Raw genomic sequence first — 19,077 nt, 5'->3', positions numbered from 1 at the left:
ATCTCTGTATTGCTTTTTCTCCTTAGATCTCAAGAGGAAAGGAAAAACTTTGGATATCCTTCTGAACTGGTGACAAGCAATTCCACAAACCAAAGCTATTGATTTCAAACAAGCTTCATTCATGTTCTCCTCACGAAAACAAAGCTTCACCAGGAAATGAATTGATCTTCATTTGGCTTTTGTAAAGATTATGAACAAGCTTTAAAGAAAGCAAGTGTTCAGACTGCTATTCACATTGCCACCTCCTAATCATGCTCCATTCATTCACTGCTTATTTTAGGTTGTATTTTGCTGATTCAGTTGCACATCTCGCAAAACAGATTATCAATATTAAATCAATTGTGTCCACCCTAGGAAGTAAATGGAAAAAGCAAATAATTTTCTATTACCCAAGCATCTTTAAAGAGCTAATGCTGTCTGGTACACAAGATTCTCATAAACTATTTCTGATCATTACAAATCTAAAACTCCCCACATTTCCGCACAAATTTGTTTTTTAAAGCACCTACTTTATTTCCATTAAGTATTTTTCAGCAATGTTATGCATTCTATTTTAGAATTAGGGTATTAAAATATGCATTACAATTTAAATATTTAGGAATATACAGGCATTTCTAAATGCACATTACTTACTCAGCAGGTTCTAACAAGAAACGATCTACTAAGTTGTAAAAACAGAATGTGCAAAACAGGATAAATCCTTGTGAGGGGCTCTTGTAATAAAGGAATTATGTTCATACATATCTAAGGGACATAAAAGATAGAGCAATTACAAGTATCACACCCATTTACCCCTTCCTTCCCATACACAAGCTGTTTCACACAAGAGCAAAAGTCCACCTGAACGTGGCCTTGTTCACGTGGCAATAGAAAAGCTCTCTGCAATAACACATGGAAGCAGGTCAGTAGCACAAACACACTTTCATCTCTTTAGAAGCCAACTTAGAAGTGTATCCAAAGCTTAATTTGGTTCATTTATTTTCATAAACAGTTTAGTCAGAAGTTTTTATGATAACACAGGTATTTTTCAGCATCAGAGTTCAAAAGGGCACCAAAGCAAGTTGTTAAATTATACTAATCCCATCCTCTGCCAAACTGTGCATTTAATACTTACTTTTACATTAGTAAATGTTTTATAGCACACTTCATGGATAGAAGTCTTCCCTGAAGCATCATGTTCCAGACTTACAAGAATAGGGAATAATTGTGTTGTTAGGAAGGGAAAATTCACAATTAGAGAAATCTATTGCATAAAAAAAAACCCACCCAAAAAAAAAAGGTACTCTGTATAAATATCCGTGGTGACAGTGTTTCAAGATTATACTACACAGCATAACAACAGTAAGAGAATCTCATAACAGCCACTAACAAACTCTAGTTCCTTTCCCAAAAGTACTTTCTTACTGAGTTTAAAGAATATACTGGTACTTCTAAGCACCAAAACCTTTGCACATACTTTGGACTAGACAAAGGACACGCAGTTGTCACAATATATACATACATCAATGGCCTTCAAAAAGTGACACAAATCAAGCTTTCCTCTGTCCCTGTCTAAATCCAGGATAGGGATAAAAAGGTAAAACCCTGAACTTTTCCATAGGAAGTCAGACACATTTCAGTGCCAGGGTGGTTTTTCCCAGCTCCCAGCAGAGCCAGAGCATGCCCAGGGCACAACCCTGCTGGGTGTCATGGAGCTGCCTCCTGCCACGAGGCCACAGGGGCATAAAGAATAATCAGCAAATAGCAAATGCAGCTAGAAAAGTATGTCTTTGGAGACTCGATTGTCCAGTTTTCAGGAAAAGAATTACTGGAAGTCCAATAAGAATCTCTCGGTACACACACCCTGGTGTGCACTAGGGAATAAAGAACAACATCAGCACCAATGCAGAGCACCCTGGGGGGTCTCAGCACTGCAAAAGCAATGCAGCAATAAAGCTGCTTTTACATCCAAGAGTCACCAAAAGTGGCAGCCATGTCCCTCGGGAGGCAGGGGGGGCACGTGGCTTCCCCAGCACCAGACACTGCCTGCACCCAGCACCCCTGCAGATCTCGAGTGCCTTGATGGTGCCAGAGGAAGAAAAACCAAATTGTTTCAGGTCTGAAGCTGGGTTTGTGACTATCCTCCTGCCCTCACCATCTTCAGAGCACAGAGGGGACAGACTCAGCACAGCTTCAAGCATTCCTCTCGAGAGCACAAGGAACACTGTTCTGCAGCCTGGCAGAAATGCCTGAAGCCACAGAGAGCTGGGACAGACTGGGTAGGATGGTGTGCACGGGTAGAAAACACCCAGCAACCTGGCTCTGAACTGCAACGTTGACCTCCTTTGGGTGAGCCTTGCTCTGAGGCACGTTTCCCTTATGCCAGAGCTTTGACACTGATACTTACTGCCTGGTTTCTTCACTTGCTCTCCCAGAAAATTTTCCAGTGGCACCTTTCCCAGTACTAGAAAATATTACTTCTGCTTTTTTATGGCTTGAGTCATAAAAAGACAAGAGCAAGAGTGTTTGTCACACAACACTGGATCAGACCACAACTATCTAGTAGGAGAGAAGATACATGACTAGGTCTTTTTCCCAGAGATGAAAGTATCTTTCAATATACTCCCACATACTATTAAAATAGAATTTCACATCTGAAACAGCAATGGGGTTTTTTTCCTCTCTTACACTGTCTTTATTCCTCACGACTTTTTCCTTCAGTTACTCGATGAAGAAAAATGCCCATGCCTTGTCTCTTTTCCTTGCTATTGTCTGTATGTAGAATTGCAAAAACCCATCAAAAATCTATTTGCAAAAGGCAGAACAACACATGGTACATGCAAGAGAAAGAGCTCTTTTGACCTCCTTCCTTTGCAATAAACAAGCAGTGACTATAAATAAACAGTCACAAAACTCTATTTCCCAGCAAATATCACCAGCGTAATTCAAGTAGTTTGGTTTTGTCTTCTTAAGCACTGTCCTTCTCAGACTCATTTTGCCAACATCCTAGGGCAGGATGTGACTAAGTAACTGGCATAGCATCACAAATCTGTGGCTCCAGGAATGTTCCAGCTCCTAACAATTTGATGAAACTCACTTGCTGCGATATTTGCAGATCTCAGCCAAGAGAATAAAAATAAAGAAAAAGAAAATAAATAAATGTGGTAGAACACGAAACCTACAGGAACTTTCCTGAGCCCCACCAGAGTCAACAATAGGCACAGGTTGAGTCTCACGGCACAAAACCCTCCCAGTGTTGGAGCCTGTGGAGAAGCCTCTGAGAGCTCTGAGGCCAGTGCAGGATGAGAACGTCCTGGGTCCAGCACAAGGGAGATGTGAAGGCAGGGCTGGTCTCACAGTCAGGAGACTGAATTACAGGTCTCCAGGGCCCATCCTCCTGAGCAGTCCTGACCTACCTAAGTCACATGCATGTTCACGACTTTCCAAAGATATATTTGGGTTTGATTGTAAACCCCAAACCCAATTCTTTGACCCTGCAACAGCCCAGTGACCTGAGTGGAGGCTGTGACCCAAGGGCAGCCCCGTGGAAGGGGACAAGGGGCTCTCCAGGGGTGGGAAGAGCCCCCCAAGGGAGCAATGTCTCCTACCACAGCTTGCTTCCTCCACCCCAGAATACGTTCCAGAACCCAATGCTGGGAACCCCCAAGGGGCACACAAAGACCACTCTAAATAAAAATCAAGAATGGATTTAGGACTTTGTTAATGTAGTTGCCAAAGAACAACCCCAAGTCTTTAGTAAAACTCTCCATCTTTTTCACTATATCCCAAAGAAAGGCTTTAAACTACCTGCTACATGGCAGCCTCTGGCAATAAAACCAGCTAAAGCCAGATGGTGCTAAAAAGCCCAACTGCTCCCAAGGAAGCTGCAGAAACAACCGGGTGATTCAGCCACTTGAGACACTTGAGTGTAATGACTCTGACTCAACCCCCAAAGACACCACTGGGAAAAATGAACATCAAGCCAGTGAGATGTAACTGTTTAATCTTTAGCAGTGGCTTCCAGTGGTGGGATAGCTCTGCCCAGGACACTGCTCTAAGGCCACGTGGGCCAGGAATAAATGCAAACCTTGCACCAGGTGCACCCTGCACAAACACAAAAGCAGATCAAGCTCATGCACTGCCAAAGCTTTTCCACGCTTCCTGCCCACAAGGCAGGCAGGGGGAGGGGTAGGGTCTCCTGGCTGGGAAGCCCTCAAAACCTCTGCAAAATCAAGCTGTGGAAGTTGCTTATCACTTACACTGGTTTTCCTCTTGGCTTTAATATCTTGAAGCTTGTCTGCACGAGAGCAGCTGTTGAGAGACTCGATGCAGCAGGAATGTGTCATCTTCACCCAATGATTCAATAGTCCTAACAATGGTGGGTATTATTTTTCTTAAATCTACTCCTTAATCCCATAATGCCATAAAATACCACTGAATCAGAGCTTAGCAGGATTCCAGGAAGGAACAGACTTTCAAAGAGATAATGAGAACTCCACATTTACATTAGATAGGACTGAAAAGAGGGAACAGAGAAGACAGAACGTACCAGATGGGCAGATTATTTCATATTTTTCCTTAATATGATTTCTTCAACCTGAAGCATCTGGTCATTCCACTATCAGAGATTAGATACTAGTTAGAGAGGACAGGCAGACCGATCTAACACAGCAATTTTTATTTTCCTGCTACATGTAGGAGGGGTTCCCATTAAATCATACGTCTCAGAATGAAGTAGGTGTGCATAAAATCCAGTATCAAAGTGGGGAATGTCAGCAGTCCCTAGGGTCCCACGTAAACATGCTTCACTTGCAATAAAGAAAACAACACATCTTCTTAAACCTCCCCCTCCTTCACAGGCAAACAGAAAACGCTGTGAATTGATCAACAATAAAATTCACAGGTCAGCCTTGTCCTTCACAGTTTTTGCAGAAAACTGAAGACAATTTCTCCAGCTCATTGCTTTGGAGATTTGTGTAGAAGTTCTGCAGACTGCAGCAGCACCTTGGGTACTTCCAATCTAGAAGCAGTAATTGTTTTCCAGACCACAAAGAAACCTCATCCTAAAGTCCAAAAAACTAATCAAGCAAGATAGAAATGTGTTGCCTATGCCTACCTACCTCATTCCCCCACTGTTCTGCAGCAAGACTTGAAAATAAGATGCCTTGCACCAAAATACTAGTTCTCCCTTATTTTAGCCAAAAGAGGAGGTTTCTCAGTCATCCAAAATTTGTGTCACTCTAAAAGCACGTTGCTTTGCATACCCAACACAACCGTTCCTACTCAGCAGAAACATGAAACAAGCTCAGGACTAAGTTCTTAGAGGCACCACATGTGCTTCATGTTCCCATATGATCCACAGGACCTTTTGGGAATCAGTCCAGTGTAAATCCCAACACTGCTTGAGTGATGACCAGCAGGGTAGGCTTTCTACCTCCCAGCCTAGGTGAGCAGACTCAGGATTTAAGAAAATAGTATCTCTCAGATAAACTGCATTATAGAATAGAAGATGAGAATCCAAACTACCAAAAAGAAACACCACAGTTCCCCAGATCAAGACACCAAGGTGCTCTGCTGGCCCAGGGAAAACCCTTACCTTCTCCTAAGTGCCATCCTGTCTCCAACCCTTGTTAGACCATTTTCTCCAGGAAAAATCCCCTCTCCCATTTCTGTTGCCGCTGGGCAGGGATTGAAAAGGTCATCAGCTGGGACTCATGATGCCTCACTGCCAACAGCTGCCTGCAAATCACTCTGAGCAGGAACACCTGCAGCTCCGAACCCTTAGTGACACTGACCACCAGGTGCACGGAGTTACAAAAACATAGCTACAAAATGTACCAAATTTCCCTTAAATGCTCCTTGCTCCCCTTCACTTTGGCACAGTCACAAAGAGGGGTCAGGAATAATAGAATGGAAAGGACCTTAAGGGCCACCTAGTTCCAACCCCCCTGTATGGGCAGCCTGTTCCAGTGTCTCACCACCCTCACACTAAAGAATTTCCTCCTGATGTCCAACCTAAATCTCCCCTCTTCAGTTTTGATCCATTATCTTTTGTCCTCTTGCTACAAGCCCTGGTCCCAAGTCCCTCCCCAGCTTTCCTGGAGCCCCTTCAGGCACTGGAAGGTGCTCTAAGGTCTCCCTGGAGCCTTCTCTTCTCCAGGCTGAACACCCCAACTCTCCCAGCCTGTCTCCAGAGCAGAGCTGCTCCAGCCCTCGGATCATCTCTGTGGCCTCCTCTGGGCTCTCTCCAGGAGCTCCATGTCCTTCTTACATTGGGGGCTTCAGAACTGGACACAGTTCTCCATGTAGGGTCTCACAACAGCCAAGTAAAAGGGGAGAATCCCCTCCCTTGCCCTGCTGGCCACACTGCTCTGGAAGCAGCCCAGGACACATCTGGTTTCTGGGCTCCAGCGCACGTTGCCGGCTCATGTTGAGCTTCTCATGCACCACCACCCCCAAGCCCTCCTCCTCAGGGCTGTTTTGGAAGTCTGATCTAGCACAGCTCAGCACTCAGGAGAGTGATATTTGATCACATTCCTCTTTTTCTTTAAGAAAAGATAAAATTAAAAGGAAGGAAGGCACGAGCCACAGTCACTGGCAGAACAGCCCGAGTCCACCGGCACTCCAGATGCTGAACAGCCTTTAGTTGAACCAAAGAGGCTTCAGTATTACATATAAAACCAATACATGCTTTGCAATGCTTATCAGCTGGAGGGTTTTCAACAGTTTCTCCCCACTAATGCCACCATTTCAAAATCATTTAGGCTAATTTCCTTTGACTTGAATCTGTTTTAATCAGAGACCAGGATACTTGACTTAAATGGTTTGTATTAAACCCTCCATAAAATCAGCCATAAAATTGCACGTACAAAATAGAGAATGGGTCTTGAAGTCAGCAGCAGAAAAAGCTGAAACTTTTAACATCCTCCAGCAAATTCCTGCGTATTTCAATACCAAACCAACTGCTCTCTTACAATACCAAGACTTTGCAATACCAATCCTTAAAAAAAAGCAATAACCAAAACACAATCCTGAAGTTCATACGTAGATAAAAGACCCTACGTTCTGCAGCTGTAGTCAGAACTCACAAATTCTCTCCAAAGCATCAGCCCAGCTCCAAAATGACACATATTTAATAAATTGCTGTGTCTGCTCTGCCCTCTCCACCACCCTCCCATGAAATGATGGATAGTGGCACTGAGGAAGAATACAATGCAAACCTAAAAATGTCAGAATTAATCCTTTTCTTCTCCCCAAGATCTGCAAAAAACATTACTTCTCAAATTAATTCTCACAAAGTAATGCTGGCTTTGCTAGAAGTCAGAGTTCTGGATGACAAATGAAAATAAGAAGCTCAGACTTGGGAAACTGCTACAGAAGGTCTCACTTGAAGGATTTGTCATTGTAGTGGGATTTGCATCTCATATAACCCAAGGTGCAATTTGTACCTGCAATTCATTTTGTCCATAACAAGTCACACCTGCAGAACTGGAGGCTGGGCCTTCAGTTCCTTTGAAAGCTCGTCCAAATATTTCTGTTGTTAGAAGGTGACAGCCCTGGAAACTCTGAGTGGCTGCTTGAAATTCATGCAGCACCAAGAGAAGTGGAGGAACAAAAGCTTTCCATGCTCTCATATCCTTAACAATTTGCCAATACACTGGAGACATGTGGCTGCAGCCCCTGGCTGCAGGGTTTGCAATGGTTTGCAGATGCCAAGCCCTGACTCTGTCACTGTCCTAACGACACAGGCACTGGACATGTATCTTTCACAATCTAAACCTCTCTCAGCTCATTTTCTTTTATCGGGGATTTCAGTCCAGGCCTGGATGAATTGACACTTTCCTATTTTGAGGAACACTTTGCTAGCCATATCTAAAATTAACTTTCATGAAGATAAACTTCCAGCAACATCTTCTCTCACACTCTTCACAAAATGATTTGGCATCTCGTGTAAAGTCTATTCTTCTGCTTAGCAAGTAAACACTGTTATCACCATCACCTTAAAGGTCGTTCTGGAGGATGAATATTGCACCTGAGCCCCTGGGCTCCTTCAAAGGCACCTGGCACAGATCTCTCATGGGAGATCCCAGAGCAGTGTCCCAGGAGAAGGGCTGTGGGGCAGCCCGAGAGCCCTGGTGGTCTTGCAGGGCCATGAAGGAGCTGACAAGGGAGGAGAAAGGGAGAATCCTTGCACACGTTTACAGGGTAAGAGCCACCAAAGGCCAACAGCTCAGTGAAAGCCTCTGCTGACAGTGAGCTTCTGATGGTGTTACCACCAACAACGTGATGTACTGCTTGAGGACAATGGAGAGAGAGAGAAGGTGGGAAGAAACTCACTTTCCCCCCCCTAATAAATCATATTTATGAACTATCTCAGTTTCAGCCAAACTACATCAGTTGCTCATTACTGAGCAGGCCCTGTGAAAGAGAAGGAGGAAAGCAAACAGCATCACAGGAGAGTATGAAAGCAACCACCACTCCTGGCTCTCAGACAACACCCAAACACGTGCACCCCTTCATGGAGCTACCAGCACTTACTTGGTTGGACGATAGTCTGGGATGGAACGATCCAGTGAAATCTTCTCACTGAGGTAGGAGTTGTAGCCATACTTCTCATGTGGTCCTTTTGCTTTCTCCTCCTCCTCAGGGGACAAGGTGGCTGGGAGCCCACCTTTACCACGTCCACCATAGCCTTCAATGAGACCAAGTGACTTGGACAGACCTCGAGAGGAAAAAAAAAACAACCAGCATCACTGTTAAAATCCATCACTTATTTCCAGGATGTCAGAGAAACAAAAATACTCTGAAAATCCAGGGTGTTTTGGTTTGGTTTTCTGATAACATTTCAAAATGTAGTTCTTTGGCCCGATGCTAGAAAGAAAATGACTTGAGTCTTAAAATTCAGGGCTCAGGCACATTGTTCAGGATAGCTCCACCACCAGCATCCAACTGATAACCTGTCCCAGGGATCTGTGCATTTATTTAGTTGTTAGGAAGGTTATTTAGGCCTCCTTCCCACTCCCAGAGAGGTAATTACATATAAGGTTACATGTCCCCAGGAGAAGGATAGGTTGAACACAGAAGAAGAATAAAACAGGGTTGGTTAACTGCCAGCTGAATGAGTTTTTGCTCAGTGTGAACAGTGAACAGCATACAAATGGTATGGATTTAAAAACAATTTCCCCTCCAAGCTTTCTTATCTTTTAAAGTATAACATTCCCAGACCTTTATCAAGAGGAGTTATTTATTTATATCTGCATAGCTGAAGGAAATAGGCAAAATTCAAAATGAGCTGCACAAAAAAGAGCTATATTGAGGATTTGGTGGTGATTGTGGGAAGCCAAGTTCATGCTCATGTTATTATTTATTATACAGGACATTTGGAATTTTAATATTTTTCATTAGCAGAGTCACTCTTTTTATCAGAAACAAACAAAAAAAAGATGGATTATTTGGGGGGTTTTATAATATTTTTTTAAAAAAAACACAGTATCTATTCCCCTTTGATTTCATGGCAGAGTCCTGAGTCTGGGAGCAGCACAGACTGTCATCATAGAAACACTGAATCATTTTGTTTGGAAAAGACCTTTAAGATCGTCAAGTCCAACCATTCCCCCAGCCCTGCCAAGGCCACCACTGCCCCATGTCCCTCAGCACCACATCTACAGGGCTTCAAAATCCCCTCAGGAATGGGGACTCCACCCCTGTCCCAGGCAGCCTGTGCCAGGGCCTGACAGCCCTTTTGTCGAATAAATTGCTCCCAATATCCAAGATAAACCTCCCCTGGAGCAACTTGAGGCCATTTCCTCTTGTCCCATCCCTTGTTCCTGGGGAGCAGAGCCCGACCCCCCTGGCTCCAACCTCCTCTCAGGCAGCTGCAGAGCCAGCAGGTCTCCCCTCACCTCCTTGTCTCCAGGCTGGACACCCCCAGCTCCCTCAGCTGCTCCTGCTCACACTTGTGCTCCAGCCCCTTCCCCAGCTCCCTTGCCCTTCCCTGGACACGCTCCAGCCCCTCAAGGTCCTTCTTGTCATGAGGGACCCAAAACTGACCCCAGCCTCCCCAGTGCCCAGCACAGGGGGATGATCCCTGCCCTGGTCTGCTGGCCGCCCCAGTGCTGACACAAGCCAGGATGCTGGTGGCCTTCTCAGCCACCTGGGCACACACTGGCTCACATTCAGCTGCTGTCGACCAACATCCTCAGGTCCTTTGCCACCAGGCACTTTTCAGCCACTCTCCCCCAAGCCTGGAGCATTGCCTGGGGTTGTTGTGACCCAAGTGCAGGACCTGGCACTGAGCCTTGTTGAATCTCATCCAGCCCATCCAGGTCCCTTGTCACCACTGATGTCTTTGAAGGGAGATATACCTCGAGGTCACACACAGGGCTTCACAATGAGCATGGTCCAGCTCCCAAACCTACCATGGATTTCCATGGCCCTGGACAAGAGACTCTGCCTCCCAATCTACAAGACACAGATTTAAACACTTTTCTCCTCAAAACGTAGCATTGTGAGGCAGTAAGAAAATCACCTATGAATGTAAATCATAGTTTGAAGCACTTGAATAGAAATTATTATTATTCCTTCTGACAAGAAACCTCTAAACAGCCTTCCCTTCTAGGGAGGTTCTGAAGGTTGATGGAGTCTCTCTGACTGCACTGGGCTCGATTAGATTTTGTCACAGGACAATAATAACAAATCAACTGCATGGAGCAGCTGGCTGCAATGTGGGGATGGATGAGATATCCAAGCTGTCTTTTTCCATCTCTAGGCTCAGCAACAACCAGAAGACTAAGTCAAGAAAGCTGGGAAAGCAGAAACTTTCTGGTCTGTAGAAGGTTGGCAGATCACTAATTTCTAACCCCAAACAGCTGGAGGGACAAGGTTCAGCTTGCTTACAAAGAGACACTCGTTCCATTTCAGACACAGATTTAAACAGAAAAAAACCCAGTATTTTTAAAAAATATAATAATAATTCTCACAGAAACAGACCTTCTCTGCTCAGGAACAGTTCACCTGCAGATCTATAAATTTCCTCAGGGTACTAGATCATGTCCTCCTTGTTACACCAACAAGACAAGGCTTCCTCTGTTCATCAGCAGAGGGTTTTACCACTATACACCTTTTAACAGAAATTCAGTTTATAATGTTAATTCCTTCTTATTTACCTTCCCCATGAAAGGTTTCCACCAACATCTGTAAGAAGTTCTCTTACTGCCTCTCAGTGCTAGTTCTTGACTGGAAAGACATCTTCACACTTGGAAAACCTCTGGCCCTTTGCCAACCTGTTTGACATTGGCCCAGTGGGGTCAGAACTTACACACAGAGACACAATGATCAAGAAAGAATAAGACCATGATCCCATCAACTTATTTTCTTGAAGAACTGGGCTAAAAAGTAAAGAGTCAGAAATGTTCCCAAGTCACAGACCAAATCCTTTCTCATTCTGGGCAGGCACCAAAGCAGAAGTGCTGAACCACTGCCAAAAGAGTCTCTCCTGATGCCTGCTCTAATCCATCTATAAGAGATAAACAGCACAATTCCTCACCCTCAAACCCCTCCCCCTCAAAAAACAAAACAAAACAAACAACAACAAAAAGGCTTGTTCTTTGGAGGAAATTCACTCCCTAGTGAATTTTGCAAGCTCATGAGATGGTAATGGGCTGCATCAGGATTAGATGCTCAGTGTAGATTAGAGCTCTGAACACTTGTGAGCCTCCCTCACTCTTAAGCCACATTCACCCAACAAGAAACAAAACCAGGAGTTTTTTTCAGAATCTCCTAGAACATCTGAACCTCGGGACAAAAGGAGTGTGTTGCTCTTCCATTACAGGAATAGAAGGAAAAAAGACATCACTTGGAGCTGCTAAGATCTGAGCCACCCCTGCTGAAACAGCCAGACATCTGATCCCCTGGGGACTGGCAAAGAGTTGGTTTCCTTCAAGAGGATATAAAAAATTAATCTCAACAGCAAAATTATTCCTCGACTGAGTGCAGTTATAGTAAATATATTATTCTCTCCTTAAGCTAGCATTATATTTCATAAGGAGACAGGAGTTTTCTAGGGTAGAGAAAACCTTTGGTAAAATACAATCAAATGTGATACACAACCTTCATTTATAAAGCACCCAGCCAAAGAGGCTCCCCGGGCAGCAGGTGTGTAGGAAAAGCATCTTGCTACATGTCAGCCTAGATGAAGGAAAACATTAACCCCACCAGCACAAACCTTAGCCGAGGAAACTTCTTTCATGAGGAAAGCTGGGGTAGAGTATCTGAAATCAAAAGGCATTTCTGAGAAAACAGGGGCCCTGTGTCTTTACACCGGGGGTGGAGGAGAAGAAAAAAAAAAGAAAAGAACGGGAGGAAATAATACAGGAAAGATTTCTGAAACAGCAAAAGGTTAGTTGCATCCTTCCTGTTGTGTGAGTTACAGAGTAGGTATAGCTCAGATTGAAAGGCACATTCCCATAGGAAAGAAGTGATACTGAAAAATTCAGTGATACTGAAAAATAAGGGAAGCATAAAGAGAAAATTCAAGTAGATGTCTTTGAAAAGTGCAGCTCTTTTGAAGCGGAGAACCACAGACCTTCCAGCCCAAACAGCTCGCCCAGGGACATGGGTCTCTGGACTCACTTCAGCCAGAGATGTGAAGGCTTGCAAGAAATTTCTGACTCAGGGAAGAAATGCAAAAACAGTGAGGTGAGTGGCCTAATTCAGGCTGTGTGCTGCACTGCAGCCATTGCCTGTGTCCTCCCAGGGAAGATGGAAGGAGCATCCAGCAGATTGGCTGGTGGGGGAGTTGTATAAGAAACTAGAATAGATACCAAAGGGCAAAATGTCATAGGTAATGATAGAAATTACAGAAAACTGCTGAAGTTTTTAGAGTTGTCCTGCTGATCACTGCAAATACAAACTATTACAGGGAGGACTCATTAACAATAAGGGTAATTGGCAGAATAACAGGCACTAATTTTCCTTTGCAGCTGTGGTGGAACCTGAGACCTGGCATTTTCTCTTTTCTCCCTGCAGCAGTTTTTACACAATTTTTACCCTGTCTTTGCTCAGACCTTTGGTTTATTAGACTAAACAACACAAGTTTCTCTGTCTGCAGGTTAAACCTACATAAGGTACAACCGTGCACTGTTAAAGGGCTGTGGGAATTGCTTAGGGAGCAGGAAATGCAACTGGCTCTGTCAGCTTCCTCTGTTCTCACTGCCTCCCCAAAGCATCCCTAGAGTCTTGCAAAGAAAACAAAGTAGTAAAGGGATTAGAAGACGAGATCAATTTCTTGGCGGGGGTGGGAGAAACCACACCACAAGGTTTTAAAATGAGCTTAAATAGTAGAGTCCAGTGGAAAAATCACTATACCCCTGAACCCTAAAACAATTTAATTCAGTGTACATGCCAGGTACATTTTTCCAGGGCTACCCACTTCTCCAAAGCCAGATATACCCTCAAAATCTGATGGGGCAGCAAGTTTTCATATCCCCCTTGGTAAAGGATCAATGCTACCCCCTTCCATTTGGACAGTACTTCTCCAGGGAGCTGGTCTTTTAGCATATCTAAACATCTCCTTCATCTGCAGGGATCCACAGAGCCTTTTGGTGTCCTTTGCCATGTAAATGATTTGTTGATTTGCCACAGAGATAAACAGGATCATGATGACTGGCAAAAGGTGGTTTCAAGAAAATTTCAAATTTCTGGCTTCCCACTGAATGACAAATGGGAACTCAAAAAAGGCAGCAGATGAACCCTGCTGGGCCCCTGCCTGGCAAGCAGGGATGTTAGCTAGACTGGGCAAACTGAAAATACAGATTATTTTACATGTAATCCAATATGTTTTATCTTTAAAAAACCTCCTGTGTATGTGAAATTACTTGTGTAATTGTCACTAAAGTCAATTTGTCCAACAGACCATGAAGAGTTCACTTAAATAATTGTGACAAGTCCATGTGCAAGAATGGTACACATTTTCCAGTGGCCCAGCACCAAAACAGGGCAGGCAAAGCTCCTCATTATTAAATACATTTAAGGCTAGATAAGAACATCTCTATCAATAGTTATTTAAGTACAGCAGCAGCACCACCATTATGGAAAAAGTCAGACAACACGAAGTTTTCTCCTCACCTTGTACTCTATGAAAACTGCACTGTTTGAAGTCTTGTTTGAAATGTTTTAACATAAATAGACATTTATACACAGATATATACATATATACACATACCCAGAATGGAAGTTTTCTTGTCTCTATGGAAATGGAAACTCAGAGGAGTTACCTTCAGAGGCAGAGGGAGGATGAGCCCCTTGCAAGGAGAACACAGTCATCAGGAGAACTCCAAAGTCCATCTCGCCCTGTTTAGGCCATTACGCTCCCCAGTTCAGGATACAAACAGTAATTTCCTGATCAAGATTCACCTCAGGCACAAAAGAACAGAAATTCTTCAACTGGCTGAGGTTGCTTAGTTCAGAGGAATGATTTAGTAGGTTCTAAAACCTGGGACTAGTAAAAGACCTTGGACATAGATCTATCCTTCCTGAAAGTCTGACAGTATTAGCCTCTAGGATTCTGCTTCACGTTTTTAAAATAACTTGTTGATAAAAAGGCAAGTCTTAGCAACAGAGCTAGCTCAGAGCTAGAAATTTGTGGGCTTGGAAAAGCGCTCAGCAGCTCAGCAGGGAGAAAAGGCAGTGCTTCAATGGGAGACTTACACTGAGGTATCTTGTGCAGATACAAATGATGACTGAGAGCAATTTATATCCCAAGGAAAATCCCAGACATCATTCCTGGCAGTGGAACGAGAGCAATGTTTTCCCCAAGTCTGTACTGACATCACCACCCCAGGAGATGTCCTGCTGCTGGGAGCTCCAATTAAACATTCAGACCAAGCAGCCAATGGCTCACAGTTGGTAAAGATTTGTCTCAGAGTGACCAGTTCTAACCTTCTGCCCCCCGTGTGGGCGATGGTTCCCAGTGGAGATGGCTTCCCTGTGCTCTTCCCACCTTCACCAGGTGCCCCACTGCCCAGGTGTGTGCACCCCACAGCATCCCTCTACCAGCTGAGGGAGAGAGGACTCCTGCAACCAGTGTGCACTTCAGTGAGCTTTTGGGATGAAATATGCCGTAATAATCCACACCATTCCCTCAGCAGGTGCAAGACACACACATTATAAGAAATGCCATGTATTCTGCAGGCAAGGCACTGCTATATTGGAGGCCGTTGCCAAGGAATGGAGTGACACACGCAGTGACACTGGCAGCTGGCTCACAGTTCTGGATAACAGACTTGGATCTGCAAGGGGGGATGGATGAAGTGCACTTGCAGAAAAAGCAGAAAAAAGAATGTGTTGTAGCCATGTCACTTCCACATTACAACACACATTTATATCTCTGACTAAGATAGGGGACATTCGGGAAGTATCTATTATTTGTGGGAGAGACAGGTGGGGAGTAAAAGGCAAAAAGGGGTAGATGACAATGTGTAACAAAAGGAAAATCAGGATCAAGAACATCACTAAGATCATACAGGGAGATGGCTGACTCCAGGCACTTTCCATCTGTCTTCAAGATCTTGAGGAGCTTTGGAGAACTCACTTCATTAAGCCCTGCCTAAGGGCTGCTCTCGAGGATTCTATCTTACCAGGATGCAGGCACAACCCTTCCCCACCAACACACAATCCCACATCCCCATGAAGTGTTTTATTTTTAATTGGTGTGAAACATCACAAAGGAGTGTCATGCCCAAGCAGCAATAAGAAAGCAAAGAATACTCTCAGGGGAGGGGAAAACTGATAGAAGAGCACCCGACATGACCAGACACAGATAATGAGACCTAATTAGATAGAGAGCAGGTGCCCAGCATGGCAGAACAAGTCCCCTCCAGCAACAGCATCCTGGGACATGCAGCTTGATCCTGAGGCAACAAGAGTGGCTTGATATGGCTTAAAACCACCTTCCTGGTGAGACTCTGGTGAGCACCACCAATTTCTGGTCAATTTTTTTTGCAAGGACCCTCTCTCTCCACTGCTGGTCACTCAAATGAAATGGTTGCAGACAAAATGCTCCCCAGGCTTCTCCCTCTGGACCTTTTTTCCCCTCTTAAACCACATCAGTAACATGTGAGCAGGGATGGTCACTTCAGTACAAGCCATAAACCTGGGAGTTACCTGCTGAGGCTCTGGGACAAGAGGGACTCCAGGCACACCAGTGCTGCTATGAGTGCCCTGGCAGGAGGTGAGTGCTCTGTGCAGCAGTGAGATGGCACAGCTTCTCTTCACATTGCCAGCAGCCAGGTTAAAGAGCAACACTAAAAGCAACACACCTGCTATGAGTTAACATACAGGTATCTAAAACCCAATGAAGGATCATAAGTCTCTACCAGCAGCCTACCAAGGCAATCACAGAATCCCCCAGCTCTTCTGCCCTCAGCAGCAAAACATCCCCTCTCTCCTTTGCATGGATGCAGGGATTTGTGGGGTCATTCTGCAAACTATTCATCCCCAGGCAGTCACTCCTGCCAGTCACCATCAGAAACCCAGGGCCAGACAAACCTTTGCTTTGACTCCACGTTGCTCCTTTATGCTCCCCTGTAACATTCAACTCCTCTGGGTAATGAAAGCCATCCCCACCCCCATCACAACCCTACAGAGATGCCAAGTTTCAGTGCCAGCACAGGACCACGCACCCAAAGAAGGACAAACAAATTATTAAGTCCATTTTGCCCTCAGAGAAACTCTGACCACAGTTACACCTGCAGCAGGATGAAATTAGCCCTGGGAACCAGAGCAGAACCATGGGAACAAGTATGGAAACAGGAACAGAATAGAATCCACAAAAACACAAGCCAACATTTTTTAAACCCCATTCAAAGGTTAGAAATAACATTTTGCACTTTTATTTTCACAAGGAATCTGTTATTTCCAGATCATGTTGCTATAGCAAGCTGTTAGTGCTTGTGGTTTCTTTTAATGCATGTTCTTGTTTTCCTTTTTGTAAAACATTTCCTCTCTATATATTTATATACATTAGCCTGTTGGAAAGGGGGGAAAAAAAGTTGCCATTTGGTAGGAAAGGAAATGAAGAAATACCACAGTGTAGAAATACCACACTGTGGTGCAGACACCATAAACACAAAGCTGGCTGCTCTGCTTTGAGTTTTATGGTGAGAGGTTACACGTTCAGCACACAAACTGTGTCAGCCCCATGCACAGAGCATCTCCTCCACAAGCCACTGGGAGCCAGGGGATGGGAAAGGGCAGAAACCTGGAGAAAGTCACCCAACCAGTGCAGCAGGTCTGGCTGTAAAACCCTACAGAGGTTGACACTAAGGCCAACTAAGGAGGTCTCTCCTCCACCCCTGGTTCCCACTCCTGAAGACTGGGGAAAGGAGGCAAGCATGGATGGTATTTTTAACCCGTGGCCCCAGGCAGAATACCAGATTCCTGAGACAACATGGCCAAATGCTGGGAATTAGTGGACAAAAGAAGGTATGTGGGACTCTACCATTTTTCTGAGGGTCACCCAGCATGTGAACAAGCTTCTCTACAGGGGCCCTTTGATCCACATATCCCTCCCTGGGCTACCCCCAAATCTGCCCATTAAGCTATTCTTTAAAGACCAACCTATTAGAGAAGGGATGACAATGCCCACGATGGGCTTTCACAAAAGAATAACCAACATCTTGCAGCCAACATGTAATTATTACTGTAGCTGCAGGAAGAGAAACTCAGAGTTAAAATGTGCATCTTCAGCGAGTGTGTGTACATGCTTCTCCCTGCTAATTGTGTGTTGCTGAGCTGTGAACTTACTACCTACTTTTTAATGTCAAGAAAGTCTATTTTACAGGGTTTTGCTTAGTGAATTTAATTTCTTTTATACTACTTGTTCTGGCTGTGCTCAGATGCTGTTCCCATTCAGCAACCAAGCCAATTTGCTGCTGGTTTACTGGTGTGCATTCAGTGCTCTCAGACATACAGGACACTCCAGAGAGTGCTTTTGCTCTTCAAATTTCTTGCCATCTGTTTGTGGTTTGCAAATAGGTCATTGGGGTGACGCACCATGACTTGCAACATCTAAATACAGAAATAAAGGCACTAATTTGGTCATCAGAGAGAAATACTCTCTTCTGCAATGCCTTTGGTCTTGCACACATCTGCATTCTCCACACACACTCGCTCTTAATGGATCCAAGGCATTTTATGTAATATATCTATTATTGTAATGAACATAGAAGCAAAACAGATACCTCTGAGATGAAAACCTGGAATTGCTCTAGTGTGTATATGGTGAAGGCAGAGCTTCATTTAAGTCCAGGTACTTCACTACCAAATGTACTAAACTCAGTGAAACGGTTCAAGTGCCGAAGTAAAGGATAAGCTTAAACGCTTTGCCAGACAGGGGTGTCAAGGAGGGGGACCTGGAGCTTGCTCTCTACTATCAATGCCAATCTCTGAATGGTTTCTGCTGTACAGCATGGGGAACAATTCCTAAGAGGCCACAGATCTGTGACTATTTAACTCTGTGCTTCTATAGAGAGCTTCTGATGATAGGCACTAAGTGCTTTAAAAACGTAATTAATGCTGAAAGCACCCCTGAGAGGCAGCTAAATATATGACTGGGATTTTAAGCTACCTGAAGTAGGACTGTCCTTGTTCTTTCCATAAAACCCATGGTACAACAGGATACACAGTATGACAGGGTTTTGGTCCCGTTGTGTTTTGCGCTCTAAGAGAAAACACACCTCACTCCTTTCCTATAAAATAATTTGTCCAAGGTGACTTAAACAAAAAAAAGATCAGTGTTTAGAGGCAGAATCTCAGTTCTCATGATTAAGAGGCCTCACAAATCCTGCCCTTTGCCAAACCTCCTCCCTGGGAAGAAATGCCCTGTGTTTGCCATACGGTGCCACAGCTTCCCAGGCTGACACAACCCTCATCTCCATTCTCTCTCCCACTCCCCCAGCCCTCTAGCACACACACTTTCTTCTGTCTCTCCATCCTGCCTTCACCTTATTTCCATCCCTTAAAAGTTCCAGCTGATCAGGGCAGGCTCCCTTCTATACCATATCCCTTCCACGTTTCAGCCTTTGCCCTCCACCACCCACC

At 44.4% G+C, this 19,077-nt stretch overlaps 1 protein-coding gene across 2 annotated transcripts in view; it reads right to left on the bottom strand.

The window, feature by feature from the left end:
- Nucleotides 1-19,077, bottom strand: part of GALNT17 (polypeptide N-acetylgalactosaminyltransferase 17) — a 209,747-nt gene that overhangs the window by 150,352 nt on the left and 40,318 nt on the right. For both annotated transcript variants that reach the window (XM_051636190.1, XM_051636189.1), the window contains exon 2: nt 8,518-8,701. In XM_051636190.1, the coding sequence (XP_051492150.1) occupies nt 8,518-8,701 (184 nt within the window). The remainder of the gene's footprint in view (nt 1-8,517; nt 8,702-19,077) is intronic.

Source organism: Apus apus, chromosome 18, assembly GCF_020740795.1.
Source record: "Apus apus isolate bApuApu2 chromosome 18, bApuApu2.pri.cur, whole genome shotgun sequence".
NCBI lineage: Eukaryota > Metazoa > Chordata > Aves > Apodiformes > Apodidae > Apus > Apus apus.
The sequence above is the reverse complement of the archived record's forward strand: the minus strand, read 5'-3'. Positions and strand labels throughout refer to the sequence as shown.